At 45.2% G+C, this 27,947-nt stretch overlaps 2 protein-coding genes across 2 annotated transcripts in view; one reads left to right on the top strand and one right to left on the bottom strand.

Annotated features, from left to right (window-relative positions):
- igl (igloo) overlaps positions 1-11,393 on the bottom strand; it is a 48,880-nt gene extending 37,487 nt beyond the window's left edge. Inside the window, exon 1 of the mRNA XM_045738273.2 lies at positions 11,192-11,393. Within this exon, the coding sequence (XP_045594229.2) occupies positions 11,192-11,282 (91 nt within the window). The 5' untranslated portion in view covers positions 11,283-11,393. The remainder of the gene's footprint in view (positions 1-11,191) is intronic.
- Positions 11,394-11,620: 227 nt separating this feature from the next.
- Positions 11,621-27,729, top strand: LOC123755512 (prophage side tail fiber protein homolog StfR-like). The gene is made up of 3 exons (XM_045738275.1): positions 11,621-11,695; positions 21,863-22,100; positions 27,131-27,729. Exons 1-3 carry the CDS (start codon positions 11,621-11,623, stop codon positions 27,727-27,729), a joined length of 912 nt encoding a protein of 303 aa, XP_045594231.1.
- Positions 27,730-27,947: the final 218 nt, after the last annotated feature.

Genomic DNA, 27,947 nt, shown 5'->3' with positions numbered 1-27,947 from the left:
AGATTTTGTTGTCTTAGAGATTTCGTTGTCTTAGAGATTTCGTTGTCTTAGAGATTTTGTTGTCTTAGAGATTTTGTTGTCTTAGAAATCGGGGTATGAAACGGAAGAGGGAGGGGTTATCTTTGTCCACAAGTACACATATTCAATCTTCAGAGTGATCTTCGTCTCGAAGATCACTGTGGAACATGGTTCACAGTGGTTGCTTAACAAATTCTTACTGTGAAGTCTGTCCTTGAAACACACACAGAATGCTGGTCGATCAGTTACTCGTATTGAGTAGCCTGCATACACACACACACACACACACACACACACACACACACACATACTTAGCTGCTGGTGATTTATGTTTGTGAGCCTGCGCGTGTCCCAGATTCACGAGGCTGTTGTGGTTCGAGAACCGAATCGGTCTCTGTAGCGCAATCACGGGAAAGCAGAATGAGTGCTCGATTATTCAGGACGAGGAGTACCGCCATGTCTTAATGTTACACGTCTCCTGATTGGTAGAGAGCCACAAACTGGACCAATCAGTGATAACTACATATTCTCACCTTTTCATCGGTTTATTCATGACGTGACGTTCAAATTTTTTTTCCCTAATTTTTTTTTTTTACATTTTTACGAATCCAAATGAATAGCACATTGCATAAAAATTCATTAAAAAAGTATATATATTAATCTGTCAGTTGATTCGGTATCGGTTGGTGACTTGTATAACGGCCAGCATAATATTAAAATGAGTTACGACATCTTAACAGTACAATTCTACATGTTGAATACAGCTGAGAGAGGTAGTAAACAATTAACCACCTCGCAGCCCCAATGGGGAGCCGGTCGGCCAAGCGGACATCACGCTGGACTCGTGATCCTGTGGTCCTGGGTTCGATCCCAGGCGCCGGCGAGAAATATTGGGCAGAGTTTCTTTCACCCTTTGCCCCTATTACCTAGCAGTAAAATAGGTACCTGGGTGTTAGTCAGCTGTCACGGGCTGCTTCGTGGGGGTGGAGACCTGGTCGAGGACCGGGCCGCGGGGACACTAAAAAGCCCCGAAATCATCTCAAGATAACCTCAAGATAACCTCAAGATGGGGATAACTGTTGACAATGATGCCTCCCAGCACTAATGGGGGTGTTTAACAATTATAATGGTGGGACAGAGAGGCTGGTATCTTGAGGTTATCTTGAGGTTATCTTGAGATGATTTCGGGGCTTTTTAGTGTCCCCGCGGCCCGGTCCTCGACCAGGCCTCCACCCCCAGGAAGCAGCCCGTGACAGCTGACTAACTCCCAGGTACCTATTTACTGCTAGGTAACAGGGGCATTTAGGGTGAAAGAAACTTTGCCCATTTGTTTCTGCCTCGTGCGGGAATCGAACCCGCGCCACAGAATTACGAGTCCTGCGCGCTATCCACCAGGCTACGAGGCCCCTCGTGGTAACTAGAGGTATAGTTACAAAATGCCTCTAGAGGTAACTAGAGGCATTTTCTCTTCGAAGAGGAAAAAAATATCAATATATTGGTGTGGTAGAAATATTGAATGAAATCGCATTCAATAATTCTCATTCTCATAGAATCAATCGAAGGAAAGTTAGTAATTTGGAGGAAAAAATAACTGATATTTTGCTCTGCCCAACCACTTGAGCTGCTCGGTAGAGCGACGGTCTCGCTTCATGCAGGTCGGAGTTCAATCCTCCGACCCTCCAAATGGTTGGGCACCATTCCTTTCCCCCCGTCCCATCCCAAATCCTTATCCTGACCCCTTCCAAGTGCTGTATAGTCTAATGGCTTGTCGCTTTCTCATGATATTTCCCTTCCCCTTCTTAATTTAGAACTATAGGTTACAGTTAAGTTCAAGCTTTCAACTTGAGTTAAGTTCAAGCTTTCAACTTGAGTTAAGTTCAAGCTTTCCAAGCTGTAGATGAGTGAAATTCTCACTGGATGGATGTAGGAAAATAAATTTAAACTCGTTTGATTAGCGGAGAAAAATGATTCACGATTGGTTTCTAGTTTAGATCCAAAGCGGCAAAACTAATTTATAGGTTACACACAGAAATCACAATTGCGTGATGCATCAAATGAACAAATCCACAAGGGCCGTGACGAGGATTCGAACCTGCGTCCGAGAGCATCATCTTTTGACCATGTCGTAGCTCAGTCGATTAAGGCAGCATCTGGGATGCTCTCGGACGCAGGTTCGAATCCTCGTCACGGCCCTTGTGGATTTGTTCTAATTTCTAGGTTATTTTGTTCAGGTGATAACTGACTATAGGTATTTGATAACAAGCTGAGATAGGCTCGTTAACGGGTTGAATTTGCTTGAACGTTCTTGGTTGATGAACAATGTTCAGAATACAGCTTTCAGAGCTTAACAAGGGAGGCAATGAGACGAGGCAATTATACTGGAGATGAATACTACCAGACGACTGCTAATGAGGGAAGGAGCTGTCATCTTCCAAGACGGTCGACCTCGTTTCCAATTTGTGAGGCAACGATCGATAACAACACCCTTATGGCCCCCCTGACGATCTTAGAGTAGTTGATGTGTCTCCCTCGCCTTATTACCCTCTTTCTCCTCTCCCTCACACCTCCCTCATTCCAGTCCTCCTCCTTCCTCATTCCAGCCCTCCTCCTCCTTCCTCACAAGTCTCTCCTCCTTTCCTGCTGTAGTTCAGTGTTAGTGTGAGTTCCTTCTGAGAGTTACTGATTTGTTGAGTTACCACCACGAAGCACGTTGATATTTAATGGTTGAGGTCCCAGAGGGGGTGAGGAGAGGTCCCAGAGAGAGAGAGGGGTGAGGTCCCAGAGAGAGAGAGAGGGGTGAGGTCCCAGAGAGAGAGAGAGGGGTGAGGTCCCAGAGAGAGAGAGAGGGGTGAGGTCCCAGAGAGAGAGAGAGGGGTGAGGTCCCAGAGAGAGAGAGGGGTGAGGTCCCAGAGAGAGAGAGGGGTGAGGTCCCAGAGAGAGAGGGGTGAGGTCCCAGAGAGAGAGGGGGGTGAGGTCCCAGAGAGAGAGAGGGGTGAGGTCCCAGAGAGAGAGAGAGGTGAGGTCCCAGAGAGAGAGAGAGGGGTGAGGTCCCAGAGAGAGAGAGAGGTGAGGTCCCAGAGAGAGAGAGAGGTGAGGTCCCAGAGAAGGTTGAGGTCCCAGAGAGACCTTAGACCCCTCAAATGGTCTTTTCTTTCTCCTAAACAAAAACAAAATACCACAATTACAAAGACACGAATATAAACTAATTTGATAAAAACAACGAATAGAATGCTAATATTATTTGATTTTTATATTATAATTTATATTCGGGCATAACAGAAGCTGCCTTACCAGGAGATATGAATTTTCCTGAGACTTACAAGTTGATAATTCAAAAAATAATTTCTTTGGTGGATTTTATGGGGAAAAGAGAAAGGAATATTATTAAAACTTTTTAAGTTGTTGACATGCAAGTTTCTTAAAGTTTTACCACCAGCAACGCCATAATACTTATGTTGACCGTACATATGTCGTCTCTCTCTGCCTCTGGCGCCGATATTGGAGAGTATCGAGGAGAGGATAGCAAATGCGTTCCAATATTTATCTGGGCGTATAATGCGTATACGCTGGTGTGGAGTCCGCCCATTGGAAGCTTATTGACTAGTAATGAGATTTCCATTTGGCTCTCCGAACACGGATTCGGGGGGGGGGATTGGGGGGGTGGAACAAGGTCATTCTACCCGCCCTGAGCATGTTAATAGTTGAGGAGCGGAGTTGCTGGGATTAGTGAGGCTTCGGGTTGATTAGTGTCACCTTAACGTTATGTATCAAGGGTTGCGTTACTTGGAGCATGTCCTGGTGCGGTGGTTTTAGGCGTGCGCTTGGGAGAACCCGTGTTGATGGTTCGAATCTAAAACAGCAGGATTTAACTAGTATAAAACAGGAAAGGAACATGATAAGCAGAAGAGCAGGATTTCTTCGGGGGCTGAATTAGGATAATTGGTACTCACCTGATTTTGAGTAAATAATTTGCACAGTTACCCCTCTAATACAGTACATGCACTGACTCACCAAACACGATATAAACAGTGCAATTGCAAACGAATCTCTCACTTCACTATCATGTGCAATGGAAAATGACGTACATGTAACCAATAAGTGCTTCACTCGTGTGTCGTGGTGTCGCATTTACGAACGTGAACGAATTCGTTTGTTGCAAACACGGCTCCTGTCTCCTTGCTGTTGAGTGGTGATTTACATGCAGGGCAACAACGTCTGGTTCTCTCGCTTGCTCTTGCGCTTGCACACCACACCTCTCTCTTGCTCTCTCTCTCTCTCTCTCTCGCTCTCGCTCTCGCTCTCTCTCTCTCTCTCTCTCTCTCTCTCTCTCTCTCTCTCTCTCTCTCTCTCTCTCTCTCTCTCTCTCTCTCTCTCTCTCTCTCTCTCTCTCTCACTTGCTCTCCTCTTCTCTCTCGCTTGCTCTCCTCTTCTCTCTCGCTTGCTCTCCTCTTCTCTCTCGCTTGCTCTCCTCTTCTCTCTCGCTTGCTCTCCTCTTCTCTCTCGCTTGCTCTCCTCTTCTCTCTCGCTTGCTCTCCTCTTCTCTCTCGCTTGCTCTCCTCTTCTCTCTCTCTCTCGCTTGCTCTCCTCTTCTCTCTCTCTCTCGCTTGCTCTCCTCTTCTCTCTCTCTCTCGCTTGCTCTCCTCTTCTCTCTCTCGCTTGCTCTCCTCTTCTCTCTCTCTCTCTCGCTTGCTCTCCTCTTCTCTCTCTCTCTCTCGCTTGCTCTCCTCTTCTCTCTCTCTCTCTCGCTTGCTCTCCTCTTCTCTCTCTCTCTCTCTCGCTTGCTCTCCTCTACTCTCTCTCTCTCTCGCTTGCTCTCCTCTTCTCTCTCTCTCTCTCTCGCTTGCTCTCCTCTTCTCTCTCTCTCGCTTGCTCTCCTCTTCTCTCTCTCTCTCGCTTGCTCTCCTCTTCTCTCTCTCTCTCTCGCTTGCTCTCCTCTTCTCTCTCTCTCTCTCGCTTGCTCTCCTCTTCTCTCTCTCTCTCTCGCTTGCTCTCCTCTTCTCTCTCTCTCTCTCGCTTGCTCTCCTCTTCTCTCTCTCTCGCTTGCTCTCCTCTTCTCTCTCTCTCTCTCGCTTGCTCTCCTCTTCTCTCTCTCTCTCTCGCTTGCTCTCCTCTTCTCTCTCTCTCTCTCGCTTGCTCTCCTCTTCTCTCTCTCTCGCTTGCTCTCCTCTTCTCTCTCTCTCGCTTGCTCTCCTCTTCTCTCTCTCTCGCTTGCTCTCCTCTTCTCTCTCTCTCGCTTGCTCTCCTCTTCTCCCTCTCCTACCCTCTGTTCCTCTCTCTCTTCCTTGCCCCCCCCTCACACACACACAAACACACCACACCTACACCGCACCTACACACACCGCACCTTCACTGCACCCACACAGCACCTACACCGCACCTACACCGCACCTACACACGCCACACCTACACACGCCACACCTACACACGCCACACCTACACACGCCACACCTACACACGCCACACCAACACACACCACACACCACACCTACACACACACACCTACACACACACACACACCTACACACACACACACCTACACACACACACACCTACACACACACACACCTACACACACACACACCTACACACACACACACCTACACACACACACACCTACACACACACACACACACACCTACACACACACACACACACACACACACACACACACACACACACACACACACACACACACACACACACACACACACACACACACACACACACACTCACACACACACACACTACACCTACACACACACACACTACACCTACACACACACACACTACACCTACACACACACACACACTACACCTACACACACACTACACCTACACACACATACACACCACACCACACCTACACACACCACACCTACACACACCACACCTACACACACCACACCTACACACACCACACCTACACACACCACACCTACACACACCACACCTACACACACCACACCTACACACACCACACCTACACACACCACACCTACACACACCACACCACACCTACACACACCACACCACACCTACACACACACCACACCTACACACACACCACACCTACACACACACCACACCTACACACACACCACACCTACACACACCACACCACACCTACACACACCACACCACACCTACACACACCACACCACACCTACACACACACCACACCACACCTACACACACACCACACCTACACACACACCACACAACCACATACAGACGTACCTCGTAGCTTCTCCAAACATTATTACAGGTTCTCTGTAAACAGTGAAACACACACATCAGACGACCGCCATCTTCGTTCCTCAGCGAGTTGTATTATTCGTGTATGATATACAACAATAGTTGTATAATATACACAAATACAATTGAGTATTTATTAATAGCTGCAACATTTTATATCATTAATTTGATAAATGTTGAGCCCTTTAATATATCAAACATTATACAACTCACAAAAATACAATATATATACAGCATACATTAGACCTTGCTTGTTAAATTTATATTTTGTGATATATAAATTATTATATGACCAGAGAGCATTCCTTGATAATATTTATGCTCTCGTTAAAATAAATATTCAAACAAGAGAATTTATACATGTTAAATGTGTACAAAATATACATATGTTTTGTGTACATTTTGTATACATTACTGTATATACAAATGTCTTTGAGTGGGTGTGTGTGTATATATTATGTATAATGTAATTTGTGCATATATTCATGTCATTTGTGTACTTGTACACACATGCGCATATATGTATACATATACATATTCAGATATACGTATGTTATGCATACATATTTACATGTATATACATGTCATGTGCTAATATATATATATATATATATATATATATATATATATATATATATATATATATTATTATATATATATATTATTATATATATATATTATTATATATATATATATATATATATATTATAAATATGCATATATGGGAAAACTATATATGAAGAATTAGAAAATGCTGAACGCGTTTTCGGAATGAATGTTGAACGCGATGAATTCCCCTTCATCAGAGCTAAGATAGAGGAACCCACTATCTTGCTCTGATGAAGGTGAAGTGAACCGAAAACGCGTTCAGCATTCTCTTAATTCCTCAAATGTGTTTTTTTCCGCATACTTGGATGGATCAATGTTTTTGTGATTGTTGTATGCATACATGCATATGTATGCACATGTATTTAGATGCTGGTCTTTTGATTAGCATGCTCCACTATGCTCATTGCCCAACCGGCACGACGGTACCTTCGCTCCATGGTAAGACTGCCAGTACTATTAGGGTGTAAAACCTGCACTAGCGTGACTATTACTATCCTGAGGCTATCTAGAGATGATTTCGGGGCTTAGCGTCCCCGCGGCCCGGTCCTCGACCAGGCCTACTTTTTGTTACACATCCTTCCCAGGAAGCAGCCCGTAGCAGCTGTCTTACTCCCAGGTACCTATTTATTGCTATATGAACAGGAACATCAGGGTGATAGAAACTCTGCCCACTTGTTTCCGCCTCCGCTGGGGATCGTACCCGGAACCTTAGGACTACGAACCCCGAGCGCTGTCCACTCAACCGTCAGGCCCTCTACGTCATGATGACGTCACGGATTTCGTGTTTATCATTCAACTCAGAATACTATCTTATTTTCATTGGGGTATTTTCGGCTAGATTAGCTATATGTTTGTTTAGAATATTTAAGTTTGAATACGTTAGACTGGGTGAGGCTTTACAAAACCGCAATGACATAGAGGGGTTTCTCCTTTTTTTTACCAAACCTACGACTTTTCTGGGCGAAACAGCGAGCGTGCATCTCTGAGCCGTTCTTGTTGTCTGATGTTCCCAAGTTGATTTGCATCGCCAGAATCTATGCCCAAGTTGTTACATCGCCAGAATCTATGCCCAAATTGTTTGGCATCGACAGAATCTATGCCCAAGTTGATTTGCATCGCCAAAATCTATGCCAAAGATGTTTTACAGCGCCAGAATCTATGCCAAAGATGTTTTACAGCGCCAAAATCTATGCCAAAGATGTTTTACAGCGCCAAAATCTATGCCAAAGATGTTTTACAGCGCCAGAATCTATGCCAAAGATGTTTTACAGCGCCAGAATCTATGCCAAAGATGTTTTACAGCGCCAGAATCTATGCCCAAGCTTGTATGGCGTTGTGCTTGCGAGAAAATGTAGCTTTGGGAACGTCTACATCTATGAAAAAAAAACTAAGGTTGGATTCATGAACTCGGGTTAATTAACCTGATCAGATCACCTAATTTAACCTCATTCTTTTTTCTTTTTGGACAAATCAGGCCAAGAAAAGTTATCCGTTGCATGTTAGTCGGGATCACTATATTTAAGTTAAAAGCAACATGTTTGTAAACATGTTTGTAAACAAATAACAAAAAACGGTGCGAGAGAGAGATTAGATTCTGGGATTTATAATGTCTATTGGCTTCTGAGTTCGGATAGATTGCGATACGTAGGATCCCGTCTTAAGTCAAAGGTGTTGAAAGCCTTTTTCTGTCTCCACAATAAACGTCTGAAGACTGGATCCTGAATGAGTCTTCCTGGACGCGAACCGGAATCCCCTTTTCTTATTTTTTTGTTGAAATATTTACATTTTATTCTTTTAAACTCGTTTCTTTTCCTCTCGAGCCGAAGGAAATCTTCCCAACGATGCTAAGTCAAGAGGCGAGAAGGTAAAGCCGGCCATTACATCCACTTAGAAGGTTAAAGAGACGCTAACCATGCCATTGGAGGAGTCAGTGGGGCAAGCTAGAGTACCATTAACGTTCTCCACTCACCATCACTTGAGACCAGACCCCCAAAAAATAGTGTTAAACCAGTTGGGATATATTTCTTGTACAGCTTCTCTACAGTTTGCTTAGTTTGATCGCTTGCTTGTTTCAAGCGTAGGTTAGACATATATATGAATGAGATTGGGTGGTTATAAATTAGGAGTTGCTTCGTATGGGCCAATAGGCTTTCTGCAGTTACCTTTATTCTTATGCAGGCGATGAGTCACAATAACGTGGCTGAAGTATGTTGACCAGACCACACACTAGAAATTGAAGGGACGACGACGTTTCGGTCCGTCCTGGACCATTCTCAAGTCGATTCTTTATTCTTATGTTTTGGTTAGATTACTTAAGGTCAATTTCCACTAAAGACTAAAACCTCCAGAAACAATTAAGTTACTGTAAGTGCAACTGTCCCTTACCCAATCAAGTGCTGACCCAGTAGGTCAGCATTAAGTTTACATTGGTGGGGTATTTTTTGACGCTCGTTCGATGCACTCTCGTATAATTGGGAAGGGAAGGGAACTATTAGGGAATAGCGCCAAGCCATTAGGACTATATAGCACTGGGAAGGGCGTCTAATTGGGCGTTAGAGAGGTTGCCAGATTCTGCAACACAAACCCTCAAGGATTTCCACGTAAAGAGCAACTACGGGCTCACCATAGCCCGTGCTACTTGGAAATTTGTTCCAGGTAGCGAATCTTTAACAACAACAACAACAACGTAAAGAGCAAACCTGCGGCCAGCCATCACCAGAACGACCGTCACTTTGTACAAAGTTCACGTACTCAGCCTCCTTCTGGGTTACCTCTATTTACTGCTTGTGTTATGGGGTCGTCTTGGGGCATCACTAGTTACTGTTAATATTATGGGGGTCGTCTTGGGGCATCACTAGTTACTGTTAATATCATGGGGGTCGTCTTGGGGCATTACTAGTTACTGTTAATATTATGGGGGTCGTCTTGGGGCATCACTAGTTACTGTTAATATCATGGGGGTCGTCCTAGGACATCACTAGTTACTGTTAATATCATGGGGTCGTGCTGGGGGCATCACTAGTTACTGTTAATATCATGGGGTCATGCTGGGGGCATCACTAGTTACTGTTAATATTATGGGGGTCGTCCTGGGACATCACTAGTTACTGTTAATATTATGGGGGTCGTTCTGGGGCATCACTAGTTACTGCTAATATTATGGGGGTCGTCCTGGGACATCACTAGTTACTGTTAATATTATGGGGGTCGTCCTGGGGCATCATTAGTTACTGTTAATATTATGGGGGTCGTCCTGGGACATCATTAGTTACTGTTAATATCATGTGGGTCGTCATGAGACAACACTAATCAGTACTAATATTGTCGTAACGAGATTCCGCGTTATCTCTAGTTACTGCTACTGAACTGCAGAGCCCAAGTGTACAGTTCATGAAGGTATTTACATAGATGAACGACGCGTTCCGAGCCTAAGATCTCAGGTGTTTTGCAACATTTTGCAAATTTTTTATCAACATGAAGGCGGTGGTGAAGTCACTTGGAAGGAGGACTGGTGAAGGGATCATTTGAGAAGGAAATTTTCAAGACTTCAGACACTCTTATGTGCCTATTCTGCTATCTTTCGATCCTCTTGACTGTTATCTTACTATCCTCGATCCTTGTCAATCCGAGATTATTCTTTCCAGGAAATGTTTTTTAATTTAAAATTTGCTTTCTTTACTATTTTTTTAGCTGTCGTTTATGCAATGATTTTGCCTCTTAGCTGTCTTAGAGAGTAGATTCCTTAGCTTATTGATGATAAATCTTTATTTCCGCCTTGTAAGTTCATTAGTTTCTTTATTATATGAAAACACTGAAGCTATTCGATGATTTGTTTTTTTGGGTGAGAGTTCGAGGTTTTACATAGCCTTAATGTTTGTTTTATATATATATATATATATATATATATATATATATATATATATATATATATATATATATATATATATAATTTTCTTGCGATTTATTGGTTCTTTGGGATTATGATTAAAATAGGAAGTAAATCTTGAAGATATACATTATATTTTGATCAGACCACACACTAGAAGGTGAAGGGACGACGACGTTTCGGTCCGTCCTGGACCCATTCTCAAGTCGATTGTCTTGATCAACTTGATCGACTTGAGAATGGTCCAGGACGGACCGAAACGTCGTCGTCCCTTCACCTTCTAGTGTGTGGTCTGGTCAACTTACGTTAGCCACGTTATTGTGACTCATCGCCTGCATACATCATATTATTATTCCTAAGGTCTGTGTACCCGTCAAAGGGAGAGGAATAAGATAACTCAAGATAACTCAAGATAAGACTGACCTGGATCGGTGAGGTCAATGGCAGCAATTTCCTCGTCTTGTTCTTGAGCTGCTGGGTGCTGCTGGTCCTTCACCTCCTTCCGCGACTTCATGCCTCGAAAACCCGCCTGGATTTTGGTAGCTGCCTTCTGGACCTCTGGGTCGTTCAGGTCGATATCTGCCAAGAGGGAGAAGAGGTCAAAATTTGCGATATTGGTATGTGACTTCAAGATGGTCGGGGTTTGTAGGGGTCTATATTGGCAGGGGAGGTCAAGAATCGGGGCTCTGTAGGGTCAATATTTGCGGGGAGTGGGTCAGGTCAAGGACAATACTCGCATGTGTCGGGCGGGAATGATATATTACTACAAGGAAATTTGGTCCGGATACAGTTGAAATACATCGTCAATAAACCGCGTTGACAAGAGGCAGTCTATACCAACCAATGCCATCAATGGCGCATCAAAATAGCAAAACACGGAAAATTGAGATTGGGGGCGGAAGAGCGTGGAAGATTGCGTGTGCTTCCGTGCGTGTGATGGGTTGCGTGACGCCGAAGGTCACCCCCGCCCCCCTGTCACTTGTCGCTTCGCTCACCGAATACTGAGATTGAGAAACATCGAAGATTGCGCGCGTGTGTGTGTGTGTGTGTGTGTGTGTGTGTGTGTGTGTGTGTGTGTGTGTGTGTGTGTGTGTGTCTTCACGTGCGTGAGGGTGCGTGTGTCCCTCGAAGGAGCATGTGGAGAACATCGTTAGAGCAAGACGATGTTTGAGGTGAAGTCAAAGGACCTCACGAACGAAGAAGTCAGGTTATTTCCCACCATCCGCCAGGTGATGTCACTCGCTTGTGAAAATAGCAGGGCAAAAATAACTCCCTCTGGGTCACAATCCGCGGGAAAAAAAACTTTGTAATCTCCTGGGATTCGGAGTTCGAAGAAGAGAAAGTTGTCTTCGTTGGGTCGACTTGTGCTGCTGGATTATCTCAGGCATTTTCTTTCTGGCTTTTATCTGGCTTTCTCTCCCATTCACTTTCCTTTCCCTCCCTCCTCTTCTTTCCTACTTCTCTTCCTTCTATTGTTTTCTACTCTAACCTTCCTCTGTATCTCTCTCTGTCTCTCTGTCTCTCTCTCTCTCTCTGTCTCTCTCTGTCTCTCTCTGTCTGTCTCTGTCTCTCTCTCTCTCTGTCTCTGTCTCTCTCTCTCTGTCTCTCTCTGTCTGTCTCTGTCTCTGTCTCTCTCTCTCTCTCTGTCTCTGTCTCTCTCTGTCTCTGTCTCTCTCTGTCTCTCTGTCTCTGTCTCTCTCTGTCTCTCTCTGTCTCTGTCTCTCTGTCTCTGTCTCTCTCTGTCTCTGTCTCTCTGTCTCTGTCTCTCTCTGTCTCTGTCTCTCTCTGTCTCTGTCTCTCTCTGTCTGTCTCTGTCTCTGTCTCTCTCTCTCTGTCTCTCTCTCTCTCTGTCTCTCTCTGTCTCTGTATCTCTGTCTCTGTCTCTCTCTGTCTCTGTCTCTCTGTCTCTGTCTCTCTCTGTCTCTGTCTCTGTCTCTGTCTCTGTCTCTCTCTCTCTCTCTCTCTCTCTCTCTCTCTCTCTCTCTCTCTCTCTCTCTCTCTCTCTCTCTCTCTGTCTCTCTCTCTCTGTCTCTCTCTCTCTGCTACTAAAGCTTTTTATTAATAATTGTTTTTATTAACTTAAACGTTAATAATCAAGCTAATGAACACATGTTCCTAAACAGTCGTTATTGCTTACGGATTATTGATTGTTGTAATGAATAACTTGAGTGGTAAAAACACACAAGTGCTCACCAGATTTACTTGACTAAATTACCATTCAACGACAAGACGACAAACAAGAGAGAAAAGGCTGGGCAAGTCGGGGACCTGACGGCTGAATGAACAGCGCTCGGGATTCGTAATCCTAAGGTTCCGGGTTCGATCTCCGACGGAGGCGGAAACAAATGAGCAGAGTTTCTTTCACCCTGGTGCACCTGGTCGCGTAGCAGTAAATAGGTACCTGGGAGTTAGACAGCTGCTACGGGCTGCTTCCTGGGGGATGTGTAACAAAGAGGAGGCCTGGTCGAGGACCGGGCCGCGGAGACGCTAAGCCCCGGAATCATCTCAAGATGACCTCAAGAAGGTCGCATTTTCCGACGCAAACTCGGAATACAGGATGGTGAAAAGCATTAAAATGGGTAAAGGAGTACCTTACAGAAAGAAGCCCAAGAGTCATATGTAAGAGACAAGATAGATAAGATAGATAAGATAAGATAAGACATAAGATAGGTTAATGAGTGGAGTATCTCAAGGGTTAATACTAGGGTACATCCTATTTTTAATTGATGTAAACAATCTAACAAAGTAATTAAGCTCATTCTTAGCAATGTTTGCTAATTATACTAAGCTAATGAGACGAATTAGCACTGTATTTCGACATGACAGTTTCCAGAGATGGTCTGAGACATGGCTACTAGACTTTAACCCTGACAAATGGAAGATTATGGGGATGTAACTTGGAGAAAGAAGACCTCATATACAGTGAAGGGAAGACAACTTCCAACTTCTGACAAAGAGAAAGTCACTCCTGAACTCCTTGACGTGGAGTCTTCTTTCTGAGTTTGTCCAGTTTGGCCCTTCCTTCTCGACTGTTTTTCTCCCGTCTGCTTCTGAAAATGTGTATCACCCGTCCTCTGGGTGTGTTATCTGTCCTCTGGGTGTGTCACCTGTTTTCTTGGTGTTATCTGTTCTCTTGGTGTGTCACCTGTCCTCTTGGTGTGTCACCTGTTCTCTTGGTGTGTCACCTGTCCTCTTGGTGTGTCACCTGTTTTCTTGGTGTTATCTGTCCTCTTGGAGTCACCTGTCCTCTTGGTGTGTTATCTGTCCTCTTGGCGTATCACCTGTTCTCTTGGTGTCACCTGTCCTCTTTGTGTGTCGCCTGTCCTCTTGGAGTCACCTGTCCTCTTGGAGTCACCTATCCTCTTGGTGTGTCACCTGTCGTCTTGGTGTGTCACCTGTCCTCTTGGTGTGTTACCTGTCCTTTTGGTGTGTCACCTGTCCTCTTGGTGTGTCACCTGTCCTCTTGGTGTGTCGCCTGTCCTCTTGGTGTGTCACCTGTCCTCTTGGTGTGTCACCTGTCCTCTTGATGTGTCACCTGTCCTCTTGATGTCACCTGTCCTCTTGGTGTCACCTGTCCTCTTGGTGTGTCACCTGTCCTCTTGGTGTGTCACCTGTCCTCTTGGTGTGTCACCTGTCCTCTTGGTGTGTCACCTGTCCTCTTGATGTCACCTGTCCTCTTGATGTCACCTGTCCTCTTGATGTCACCTGTCCTCTTGGTGTCACCTGTCCTCTGATCCTCTTCCGTCCTCTGTAGGGCTACTAACAAAACACAGGTTCTCAGCTGGACATAGTCCTGTGGTTCTAATCGGAGATTGGATTTCGATCAGGATATCGAATCAAGAAACCCTAACATCTTGCAGTAATAACTAACAATGACAAAAGCAGCAGCAGCAGGCCGAAGAAACACACAAAATATTTTAGCTGAAAATAACACCATCGTTACGGGTCATTTAACCTTAAAATTAGTTTTTTTTTAACTACTCTTGACACATGAATGAGTCGGAATATCCACACAACGTATGAAGTAATACTTGAGACAAGAACTGGTAGTTAAACCTCACTAAAAATAGGGGCCAGATTCACGAAGCAGTTACGCAAGTACTTACGAACGTGTACATCTTTCTCTCAATCTTTCTTTGACTGTTTTGTTTACATTTATTAAACAGTTTACATGCATGAAAAGTTTTCATTCAACTGTTGTTATTGTTATCAACAGCGTTATGGTGCTTCGGAGTTCATTAGCTGTTTAATAATTGTAAACAAAGCCGCCAAAGATAGAGAAAAGATGTACAGGTTCGTAAGTGCTTGCGTAACTGCTTCGTGAATCAGGCCCCAGATCTTTAACATTTTGCTCCGAGAGAGTTCGAAGTACTTTCGGGCAAGATTTCACCACAAGAGTAGAGAACTTGTTTACGCCCAAGTTCTGGGGAAACTTAAATGCCGGGCGGGGGAAAAAAACAAGGCCCCCAGGGAAGTTTCTGGGTAGTGATTGTGGCGGGAATATTCCTGAAATTCGAGCGACCAAGTTGTAAAACTTGTCTTGTTCTGTGGAGAGGGAACTTGAGCCGTAAACACCTTGGTAAACTGCTTTGGAGAATGTATAGATTGTGTAGATTTGCTGTCATAGGTAAACTGTGGGGAGACACAGGTAAACTGTGGGGAGACACAGGTAAACTGTGGGGAGACACAGGTAAACTGTGGGGTGCCACAGGTAAACTGTGGAGGCCACAGGTAAACTGTGGAGGCCACAGGTAAACTGTGGAGGCCACAGGTAAACTGTGGAGGCCACATGTAAACTGTGGAGGCCACATGTAAACTGTGGAGGCCACATGTAAACTGTGGAGGCCACAGGTAAACTGTGGGGTGCCACAGGTAAACTGTGGAGGCAACAGGTAAACTGTGGGGGTGCCACAGGTAAACTGTGGGGTGCCACAGGTAAACTGTGTGAAGCCACAGGTAAACTGTGTGAAGCCACAGGTAAACTGCTGGGAGCCACGAGTAAACTGTGGAGGCCACAGGTAAACTGTAGAGGCCACAGGTAAACTGTGGGGTGCCACAGGTAAACTGTGGAGGCCACAGGTAAACTGTGGAGGCCACAGGTAAACTGCCACCTTCCCCGCCTGAAGGGTATCCAGGCCCATCAACCTTTAAAAGGCTTAAAAGCTCTCACAAGTATTTACTAACAACTAACAAGAATACTTTAGTCGTGTATATCATTCACGTATAAGCAAACTGTCAGTGTAGATACACCGAGTATCAGACTATACACATCTCGGTGTATTCCCCCCCCCCCCTTTGAGTGTAGGTGGTGTGTATTATAGGTCATTACTCCTAAGTTAAGATGCCCTATGGGTCATTACAAGCAAGTTAGTATCGGTGATGAGAGACAGGCCAAGAGGGGGGTCTATTTTAAGACTCCCTAGAATTCACAGGTACGAAGAGGTCCTTCAGAATAGACATTTCAGTATCGACTTTCAAACCAGTGTGTGTCTGTAGTTGTTTGAATAGATAATTCTATTTGGGTTCTATTATGAACCTCAAGGTCACTGTGGGGTTTTTAAACTGTATTACGTCAATAAATCTAAACGTAACTACAACTCTGTAGCTACGTTACTGCGTTGTGGCGACGTAAAAATGAATAAAAGTAACGCTGTGTGCTGGGATAGATATAGATATTAAACAGTTCCCATAGAGATAAACACTTTATAGTGATTCAACACTCTGTTGAGAGCAACAGATTCAACATCTGTTGAATCAAAGCCGTTGACAACAAATCTGTTTGATTCAACATTTATTTTTGTTTCGATATTAGTTGAAAATCTGTAATAACGAGACATTGTGATTCCTCGTGTGTTCTGAGGGACAAGGCTTTGAGAACGGGTTAAGACATCGCAAGCTCTAGCGAGACGGTTACGACATCGCAAGGTTTAGTGACGGGGTTACGACACCTCGAAGCTCAATAGCGAGGGGTTACGACACCGTCGAAGCTCAGTAGCGAAGAGTTACGACACCGTCGAAGCTCTATAGCGAGGCGTTACGACACCGCCGAAGCTCTATAGCGAGGAGTTACGACACCGTCGAAGCTCCATAGCGAGGAGTTACGACACCGTCGAAGCTCAATAACGAGGAGTTACGACACCGTCGAAGCTCAGTAGCGAGGAGTTACGACACTGTCGAAGCTCTATAGCGAGGAGTTACGACACCGTCGAAGCTCTATAGCGAGGAGTTACGACACCGTCGAAGCTCTATAGCGAGGAGTTACGACACCGTCGAAGCTCTATAGCGAGGAGTTACGACACCGTCGAAGTTCTATAGCGAGGAGTTACGACACCGTCGAAGTTCTATAGCGAGGAGTTACGACATCGTCGAAGCTCCATAGCGAGGACTTACGACACCGTCGAAGCTCCATAGCGAGGACTTACGACACCGTCGAAGCTCTATAGCGAGGTGTTACGACACCGTCGAAGCTCTATAGCGAGGAGTTACGACACCATCGAAGCTGTATAGCGAGGTGTTACGACACCGTCGAAGCTCTATAGCGAGGAGTTACGACACCGTCGAAGCTCCAGCGAGAGTTACGAATCCTTGTCGACTAAAAAGGACAATCGGATGCTCTCATTTCCCCAGATTAACTATAGACAGACAGCGAGAGCAGCTTCAAAACAATTTGTAAGTGACTCTTCAGTAAGTTAGTGTAGACTTCTGGCCGTCACTTGTGAGAAAAGTGTCACTCAAGTGATTGAAGCCCCAGGAGCCAGGCCACGTGACCAAAAGGTGCCAGATCCTGTTCCCTTGTTCGAGGCTCGATCCTGTTACAGTATACATTACATAATTAGCCTGGCACTATGTATACTCTCGTTCAAGTAAATATTTAGGTTGGTTCATATATTTATATTCCCGTAATGAACTGAAATACATATTTAAATTGGTCATTAGTGTATTTGTGGGTCGCTGCCAGGCCAGATAACTTATTAAAGTTCAATGAACACGGATTGTTGATAGTTATTGTTTCTTTATTTGGACATATTTATTATATAACTTTATTAATTTATTTATTTTAAGAAAACACAGGTATTGTTTTCATTTGTCCAATGCAGTACTGCGCTTGGAGGACGAGAGAGTGAGAGAGAGAGAAGGAACGAGAGAGAGAGAGAGAGAGAGAGAGAGAGAGAGAGAGAGAGAGAGAGAGAGAGAGAGAGAGGAACGAACGAGAGAGAGGGAACGAACGAGAGAGAAGGAACGAGAAAGAGGAAGAGAGAGAGAGGGAAGAAGAGAGAAAGAGAAAGGGAAGAGAGAAAGAGAGAAGGAAGGGGAGAGAGAGAGGGAAGGAGGGAGAAAGAGAGAATGAAGGAGAGAGAGAAAGAGAGAATGAAGGAGAGAGAGAAAGAGAGAGGGAAGGAGAAAGAGAAAGAGAGAATGAAGGAGAGAAAGAGAGAGTGAAGGGGAGAGAGAGAGAGAGAGAGAGAGAGAGAGAGAGAGAGAGTGTGTAGACGAGTTACTCCTCACTGACCTTCGACGTTTCAACAAGCAGTCCCTCCTAAAGATGAGGCGGCGTCGTTCTTGTCTGGTGAAGACCCGGCCTCCCCCCTCAGCCCCCCACACTTGCTGACCCAGTGGAAATAAATTGCAATTCCAAGCGAAGCTTTAGCTGACCGACTGGTGAGAGAGAGAGGGAGGGAGAGAGAGGGAGAGAGAGAGAGGGAGGGAGGGAGAGAGAGAGGGAGGGAGGGAGAGAGAGGGAGGGAGAGAGAGGGAGAGAGACTTAAACAACTGAGTCTAGTTTCACAAATCCCTTCACTTAAGGATATACAAGAACCTCGTTTCATCTAGCAGTTATGGGACCCAGAGACACACACACAACGTAACTACAACATTGGATAACCCAATTACATTGTTGTGCTACTGTGTACATTGTTACGAGAACGTACACAAATGTGTGCTTGGTATAGAGTCGTTTTGGAGGGAATGACGTTACGTAACGTGAGGCTTCGTGAGCACATATTTAGAAAGCACATATTTGGATCATGAGCACATATTTGGAAATCTGACTCATGAGCGTTATTTTGCAGCCGAATTCTGGCCCACTGCACATATCTGGAGTTTGAAATTACGACTTTTTTTATATTCGAAAATATGTCAATTTGTGAAAACATTTTAGGTTAGATTCAGTGGAGTTCGTTGAGGTAAATAATAATATTATTTATCTCGTTAGAAGCAAGATAGGTGTTAATATGCTACTAAATAGACCGAGAATGTTGGTTTGGTTAGGGCGAGTTGTAGGAGAGTGAATTTATGTATTTATGGACATAAATAATTTATATTAGGAAAGTTTTTCTCTTTTTGTATGAATGTGGAAACTGGTGGTCGTACATCAGTGGTGCTTCATGGAATGGGTAATATGGAGAGGACCTGGCGAACCGGGAGAGAACCTGGCGAACCGGGAGAGGACCTGGCGAACCGGGAGAGGACCTGGCGAACCGGGAGAGGACCTGGCGAACCGGGAGAGGACCTGGCGAACCGGGATAGGACCTCGCGAACCAGGAGTGACTATTACCAGCTAAGACATCATTTTCATCGTACAGCCCCACTCCCAAAAATGAAGTTCATTGAATCTTTTTGAGCAAAATGTCTGAAAGTTGAGGATGAATCAAGTTGAGTGAACGTGAGAGAGAGAGAGAGAGAGAGAGAGAGAGAGAGAGAGAGAGAGAGAGAGAGAGAGAGAGAGAGAGAGAGAGAGAGAGAGAGAGAGAATGAATCTTGCACGTAGTAGCAAATTTCAGACAATTGGCTGCCTGGAAACCATTTAAAATGTCTTGCCTGAAATATTGCTCACGTACCTAAATATATTTCTAGGACTCCGGTAAATGAAACCAGAGTTAGGGAGAACTTAGGCTATGGGGGAGGGGGGGGAAGGGGGGGGGGGGGTCACAATAACGGGAAATTGGGATTGGAAAATTGACGCAGCAATTTCGTCACACACCTTACGCATCCACAAACACAGTGGCAAGGGTTATTGCGTGCACGTTTAGGCGCTGCAAAGCTTCAGCATGCAAAATGCGTGCAACACACACACACACACACACACACACACACACACACACACACACACACACACACACACACACACACACACGCATTTTGTTTTGTTTTTTTTAAACAGAGAGAGAGAGGGGGAACGAAAGAGAGAGAGAGAGAGAGAGAGAGAGAGGGAACGAAAGAGAGAGAGAGAGAGAGAGAGAGAGAGAGAGAGAGAGAGAGAGGGAACGAAAGAGAGAGAGGGAACGAGAGAGAGAGAGGGAACGAGAGAGAGAGAGAGAGAGAGGAAGAGAGAGCGACAGCGTGGACTGCCAGAAAGCCTTTGACACAGTACCTCAAAAAACGCAGTTAAAAAAGTTGGAGCAACAGGCAGGAGTAAAAGGTAAGGTGCTCCAGTGGATAAGGGAATGTTTAAGCAAGAAGAAACAGCGAGTAACTGTGAGGGGGGAGACATCAGAGTGACGAGATGTCACCAGCGGAGTCCCACAGGGTTCTGTTTTTGGACCCATCCTGTTTCTAATATATGTAAATGATCTTCCGGAGGGTATAGACTCATTCCTCTCAATGTTTGCTGATGATGCAAAAATTATGAGAAGAATCAAGACAGATGAAGATAGACAGAGACTACAGGATGACCTGGACAAACTGGAGGAATGGTCTAGAAAATGGCTGCTAAAGTTCAACTCAGGAAAGTGTAAGGTAATGAAATTAGGCGAAGGGAGCAGAAGGCTGAACACAAGGTACCATCTCGAAGGTGAAATCCTGCACGAGTCAAACAGAGAGAAAGATCTGGGGGTTGATATCAAATCGGACTTGTCCCCAAAAGCCCACATCAAAAGGATATCATCAGCGGCATATGCTAGGTTGGCCAATATAAGAACTGCCTTTAAAAACTTGTGTAAGGAATCGTTCAGGACCTTGTATACCACTTATGTCAGACCAATCCTGAAATATACAGCTCCAGCCTGGAGTCAATATCTAGTTAAACACATGACAAAGTTAGAGAAGATTCAGCGGTATACCACCAGACTAGTCCCAGAATTAAGAGGTATGAGCTACGAGGAAAGGCTAAAAGAGCTCACGTCCCTGGAAAACAGAAGAGTAAGGGGAAACATGATAACCACCTACAAAATTCTCAGGGAAAGTGACAGGGTGGACAAAGACAAACTCTTCAGCACGGGCCGAACACGAACAAGGGGACACAGGTGGAAACTTAGTACCCAGATGAGCCACAGAGACGTTAGAAAGAAGTTTATCAGTGTCAGAGTAGTTAGTAAATGGAATGCATTAGGAAGTGATGTGGTGGAGACTGACTCCATACACAGTTTCAAATGTAGATAAGAAAGAGCCCAGTAGGCTCAGGAACCTGTACACCAGTTGATTGACAGTTGAGAGGCGGGACCAAAGAGCGGAAGCTCAACCCCCGCCACCCAGCAAGCACAGTTAGGCAAGTACACGCAATGCACCTAAACGCACAAACACGCACGCAAGCATACAATGCGTAAATACTTACACGCGAACGCCCACACAAATCCACATTCATTTACATGGAAGCTGCCTCACCCGTCTCGCTGCTCCACCACCGCTCAACTGATTTACATTTTCATTATTAGAAGAAACGTTTGTAAAAAAAAAAAAAAAGGTCGTTTACAGGAGCGATTGTTGTCGTTTACAAACGGTGGGATTGTGCTTAGTGTCGTAGGGTCTTGTGTTGGCTTTGTTTTGGCTGATGCTGATGGGTTTGTTTCTAGTGGCTATTTGAACTTTTGTTATTGTTGTGTTATTGTTGCTGTTGTTGTTGCTGTTGTTGTTGCAAGAGGTCTGTGTAGTGTGGCAGATCAACATTGGTTTGTTGATCCAACCGACACTCGAATGGGTTAAGTTCGGCCCAATTTGGTACATATTTGTGATGTAAGAACGGAACTGGTCTGTCGGTGAGTAATACATATTCACACAAGGCACTCGTGCAATGTATACTATACAGCGAAGGCTTCATATATACATTCTGCAGGAAAATGTATGTATATTCAAATTATATCTCATCACAATTTGCATTAGGGATTATCATGGGTGTTGAACGTGAGCGTGGACAACGCCAGCGGTCCTGCCAGCGTGGACAACGCCAGCGTGGACAACGCCAGCGGTCCTGCCAGCGTGGACAACGCCAGCGGTCCTGCCAGCGTGGACAACGCCAGCGGTCCTGCCAGCGTGGACAACGCCAGCGGTCCTGCCAGCGTGGACAACGCCAGCGGTCCTGCCAGCGTGGACAACGCCGCATGTGGCCCAAAAGCTGCAGGTAGTTAAATTATAATTCTTATTTACATGGTGTAATTTTTAAGCGAATAAAAAAAATAAAAAAATGCTTCACATTTAATCAAACTTTTTACTGATAAAAAGTGTGTGTGTGTGTGTGTGTGTGTGTACTCACCTAATTGTACTCACCTAATTGTGCTTGCGGGGGTTGAGCTCTGGCTCTTTGGTCCCGCCTCTCAACCGTCAATCAACTGGTGTACAGATTCCTGAGCCTATTGGGCTCTATCATATCTACATTTGAAACTGTGAATGGAGTCAGCCTCCACCACATCACTTCCTAATGCATTCCATTTGCTAACTACTCTGACACTGAAAAAGTTCTTTCTAACGTCTCTGTGGCTCATTTGGGTACTCAGCTTCCACCTGTGTCCCCTTGTTCGCGTCCCACAAGTGTTGAAAAGTTCGTCCTTGTTTACCCGGTCGATTCCCCTGAGGATTTTGTAGGTTGTGATCATGTCCCCCCTTACTCTTCTGTCTTCCAGTGTCGTGAGGTGCATTTCCCGCAGCCTTTCCTCATAACTCATGCCTCTTAGTTCTGGGACTAGTCTAGTAGCATACCTTTGGACTTTTTCCAGCTTCGTCTTGTGCTTGACAAGGTACGGGCTCCATGCTGGGGCCGCATACTCCAGGATTGGTCTTACATATGTGGTGTACAAGATTCTGAATGATTCCTTACACAGGTTCCTGAACGCCGTTCTGATGTTAGCCAGCCTCGCATATGCCGCAGACGTTATTCTCTTTATGTGGGCTTCAGGAGACAGGTTTGGTGTGATATCAACTCCTAGATCTTTCTCTCTGTCTGTTTCATTAAGTACTTCATCTCCTATTCTGTATCCTGTGCCTGGCCTCCTGTTTCCACTGCCTAGTTTCATTACTTTGCATTTACTCGGGTTGAACTTCAACAGCCATTTGTTGGACCATTCACTCAGTCTATCCAGGTCATCTTGTAGCCTCCTACTATCATCCTCTGTTTCAATCCTCCTCATAATTTTTGCATCGTCGGCAAACATTGAGAGGAACGAATCTATACCCTCTGGGAGATCATTTACATATACCAGAAACAGTATAGGTCCAAGGACTGACCCCTGCGGGACTCCACTTGTGACGTCTCGCCAATCTGAGACCTCACCCCTCACACAGACTCGTTGTCTCCTGTTGCTTAGGTATTCCTCTATCCACCGGAGTACCTTCCCTCTCACTCCAGCCTGCATCTCCAACTTTCGCACTAGCCTCTTGTGTGGCACTGTATCAAAGGCTTTCTGACAATCCAAAAATATGCAGTCTGCCCACCCTTCTCTTTCTTGCCTTATTTTTGTTGCCTGGTCGTAGAATTCAAGTAACCCTGTGAGGCAGGACCTGCCATCCCTGAACCCATGTTGATGCTGTGTTACAAAGTTCCTTCGCTCCAGATGCTCCACTAGTTTTTTTCGCACAATCTTCTCCATCAGCTTGCATGGTATGCAGGTTAGGGTATGTGTGTGTGTGTGTGTGTGTGTGTGTGTGTGTGTGTACTCACCTAGTTGTACTCACCTAGTTGTGTTTGCGGGGGTAGAGCTCTGGCTCTTTGGTCCCGCCTCTCAACCGTCAATCAACAGGTGTACAGATTCCTGAGCCTACTGGGCTCTGTCATATCTACACTTGAAACTGTGTATGGAGTCAGCCTCCACCACATCACTGCCTAATGCATTCCATCCGTTAACTACTCTGACACTGAAAAAGTTCTTTCTAACGTCCCTGTGGCTCATGCGGGTATTCAGTTTCCACCTGTGTCCCCTTGTTCGCGTACCACCAGTGTTGAGTAGTTTATCCTTGTTTACCCGGTGATTCCCCTGAGGATTTTGTAGGTTGTGATCATGATCCCCCTTACTCTTCTGTCTTCCAGTGTCGTAAGGTGCATTTCCCGCAGCCTTTCCTCATAACTCATGCCTCTTACTTCTGGGACTAGTCTAGTAGCATACCTTTGGACTTTTTCCAGCTTCGTCTTGTGCTTGACAAGGTACGGGCTCCATGCTGGGGCCGCATACTCCAGTGTGTGTGTTTGTGTATATATATATATAATATATATAATATATATAATATATATATAATATATATAATATATATAATATATATAATATATATATAATATGTATAATATATATAATATATAATCTATTATATATTATAATATATAATATATAATCTGTACACTGTTCAGAGAATCATAATTACATAGAATAAAATATAAATCTGGAGTTATTCGCTAATTATCACAGGACCTGAGCTTAATTACCCGAACCCTCGTTATACGGAAATAGATTTCATTATCCTAAAGCATTTGGATTTTTTGTCGTATTTCTGCGTTAGTACTTTTAGAGAAAATGAAAGGATGATAACGAATAGAAAATGGGTCAGTGTGATGATAAATGTATCGAGAGAGAGGGAGAGAGAGAGAGAGGTGGGGGGTGGGGGTTCAGGGAGGAGAGGTACGGTTGTACAAAATTGTTCAAAGTAGGGATGTTGTGACTGAGTTCCCCACTACGTGTAAAGGGGGGATAGGTAAGCCCCCACACACACGAGGTACTCACCTAGTACTCTCGGTGAGTACCTGGTGAGTACACGTGGAAACCCATCTTTCAAAGCTCTCTGACCCCACACTATGCCAAACAGGCTGTGTATATGAGGTCTGCACCAGCCCAGACCCAAGAAAACAAAAATAGGTCCACATGGCTTTTTAAAACCTTTCAGGAATACCAATTTTCTTTTGGCTTTTAAGAAATGTTTGTATTGCTCGATTTATTCAAGACGGTAAAGAAGTGGGTATTAGAAATGTGGGTAAATATTGTAAGAGCAGGAGAGAAAGAGAGTAAGCAAGAAAGGAGGATACATGTTAGTGATTAGTGAGACATGTTAGTGAGATAAAAAATACACACAAAGAGATGGAAACAACTGAAGCAATTTTCAACCCTTGATCTAGCTAACTGATAGGTAAATGCCCGTTTCCATCTCAGTCTTTACCTCTCCCACCTTAACCCCTTACCCTCTCGTACCCTTCCCCTCTCTTACCTCACCCCTTCCCCTCTCTTACCCCACCCCTTCCCCTCTCTTACCCCACCCCTTCCCCTCTCTTACCCCACCCCTTCCCCTCTCTTACCCCACCCCTTCCCCTCTCTTACCCCACCCCTTCCCCTCTCTTACCCCACCCCTTCTCCTCTCTTACCCCACCCCTTCCCCTCTCTTACCCCACCCCTTCCCCCCTCTTACCCCACCCCTTCCCCTCTCTTACCCCACCCCTCCCCCTCTCTTACCCCACCCCTTCCCCTCTCTTACCCCACCCCTTCCCCTCTCTTACCCCACCCCTTCCCCTCTCTTACCCCACCCCTTCGATCTCACACCCGAAAAGTTCCCCCCTCACACCCCAACCTTTCCCCTCATTCATCCTCACATTATCTGAGCCTCAGTGACTCTGAAGAGGGGGGAAAAGGGTAAAGAAGTGTTGTCAATAATGGAGATATGTAGGATGAAAGGGAGGAAGGGATGGATAGAGGGGGACACGGAATGACAAAGAACAAGGGGAAAAGGGAGTGATAATAAAGGTAGATAGAGAAATGGAAAGATTGAAAGAGGCGTAAGCATAAAAGGAAAAAAAAAGAGAGGTGGAGATAGTCTAACAAAAAACAAATATTAGACGTAAAAGTTGTTAGTAATGTGTATTATCTAAAACTAGAACCACGCATATATATATATATATATATATATATATATATATATATATATATATATATATATATATATATATATATATATATATATATATATATATAATATACATACACTGACCGGTGATTTGTCATTGGAACTTTCCACTACTGCAGTATCCAATTACCACGACTCCCTTTCTCCTGGAGGCGTATTCAGGGCTCCTATTAACTCCTCTAGCAGTGTTCCAGTTTCCATTTGGGAAGTTTTCCAGCATTTCTGGGGCACAGGAAACTATTTAAACATCCATGGCAAATGGGGCCGTTTCGAACATCCAAGTTAAATGGGCACGTTTCGAACATACAAATGTTATGGTTCCTTTTCCTGAATTTCGAAAAAAACGAAAAGGGGTCGAATTCAGAAATACAGGAACTAGGGAGAGAAGAAACGACTGCTGTAGGATTAAGAGGATTAAGGATTATACGAGGATTTACCAGGTAAATAGTTTGCGATTTACCAGGTAAATCGATTGATTGTGATTTACCAGGTAAATCGATTGATTGGGATTTACCAGGTAAATCGAGTGATTGTGATTTACTGCGTAAGCTAACATTCCAATTATCCATTGGCATTAGGAGATTCCATACGATACAGTTTATAAATTGGGTTATCTTGAATTTGTGGGTAAAATTGGTGAGCTATGGGTAAATTGAGTTGTCTGAGATACTATAATATAAATTTGTTTCATATAAGAACCAGACGAAAATAGGCATGTTAAGGTGACAGTAGAAAGAGTTATAGAGCTCTTATGGGATGAGAACGGGAAGAGGCGTAGAAGAGGAGGAGGAGGTGGAAAGAGCAGGACAAGAAAAGGGATAGGGAAGGAAAGTGGAAGAGAGAACATGAAACGAGAAAAACAAAAGAGGGAATAGAGTAACTGCTCACGTGGCCCACTAGAGGTTAGACGAGAGCAAGATGTATAGAGAGGCAGGCGGAGTGAGACGGAAAATGAAGGGAAGGAGGAATGTCCTGGACACTGCTGGTGGGGGGGGGGGCAGCAGGAGCACTGGACACTGCTGGGGAGGCAGCAGAAGCACTAGACATTGCTAGAGAGGCAGCAGGAGCATTGGACACTGCTGGGGGAGGCAGCAGAAGCACTGGACACTGCTGGGGGAGGCAGCAGGAGCACTGGACACTGCTGGGGGAGGCAGCAGAAGCACTGGACACTGCTGGGGGAGGCAGCAGAAGCACTGGACACTGCTGGGGGAGGCAGCAGAAGCACTGGACACTGCTGGGGGAGGCAGCAGAAGCACTGGACACTGCTGGGGGAGGCAGCAGAAGCACTGGACACTGCTGGGGAGGCAGCAGAAGCACTGGACACTGCTGGGGAGGCAGCAGAAGCACTAGACACTGCTGGGGAGGCAGCAGAAGCACTGGACACTGCTGGGGAGGCAGCAGAAGCACTGGACACTGCTGGGGAGGCAGCAGAAGCACTGGACACTGCTGGGGAGGCAGCAGAAGCACTGGACACTGCTGGGGAGGCAGCAGAAGCCCTAGACACTGCTAGAGAGGCAGCAGGAGCCCTAGACACTGCTAGAGAGGCAGCAGGAGCCCTAGACACTGCTGGAGATGCAGCAGGAGCCCTAGACATTGCTAGAGAGGCAGCAGGAGCACTGGACACTGCTGGGGGAGGCAGCAGAAGCACTGGACACTGCTGGGGGAGGCAGCAGGAGCACTGGACACTGCTGGGGGAGGCAGCAGAAGCATTAAACACTGCTGGGGAGGCAGCAGAAGCCCTAGACACTGCTAGAGAGGCAGCAGGAGCCCTAGACACTGCTAGAGAGGCAGCAGGAGCCCTAGACACTGCTAGAGAGGCAGCAGGAGCCCTAGACACTGCTAGAGAGGCAGCAGGAGCACTAAACACTGCTGGGTAAGCAGCAGAAGCCCTGGACACTGCTGGGGGGGGGGCAGCAGAAGCACTGCTCACCACAGCCAGGTTGAACACTGCCTGACCTCACCATTCAGCTCCACACTGCTCAAATAAGCTCTTGATTTCCTCATTTTAATAATATGTTTTTGGAAAGCCAGAATACCTCTGAGGAAGGGGAGTAAACAAGGGGGAGAGGAAAGTAATTAGCGAGAAAGGAAGGTA

The sequence above is a fragment of the Procambarus clarkii genome, chromosome 20 (assembly GCF_040958095.1).
Source record: "Procambarus clarkii isolate CNS0578487 chromosome 20, FALCON_Pclarkii_2.0, whole genome shotgun sequence".
Classification (NCBI taxonomy): domain Eukaryota; kingdom Metazoa; phylum Arthropoda; class Malacostraca; order Decapoda; family Cambaridae; genus Procambarus; species Procambarus clarkii.
The sequence above is the reverse complement of the archived record's forward strand: the minus strand, read 5'-3'. Positions and strand labels throughout refer to the sequence as shown.

What these genes read in the sequence shown, in the direction of transcription:
- LOC123755512 (XM_045738275.1), top strand. Translation starts at nt 11,621, where the DNA reads ATGGCGCATCAAAATAGCAAAACACGGAAAATTGAGATTGGGGGCGGA. An exon ending in GGAAGATTGCGTGTGCTTCC is followed by an intron (nt 11,696 to 21,862) that starts GTGCGTGTGATG and finishes AATTTGCATTAG; the next exon opens with GGATTATCATGGGTGTTGAA. An exon ending in ATGTGGCCCAAAAGCTGCAG is followed by an intron (nt 22,101 to 27,130) that starts GTAGTTAAATTA and finishes TGGGGGAGGCAG; the next exon opens with CAGAAGCACTGGACACTGCT.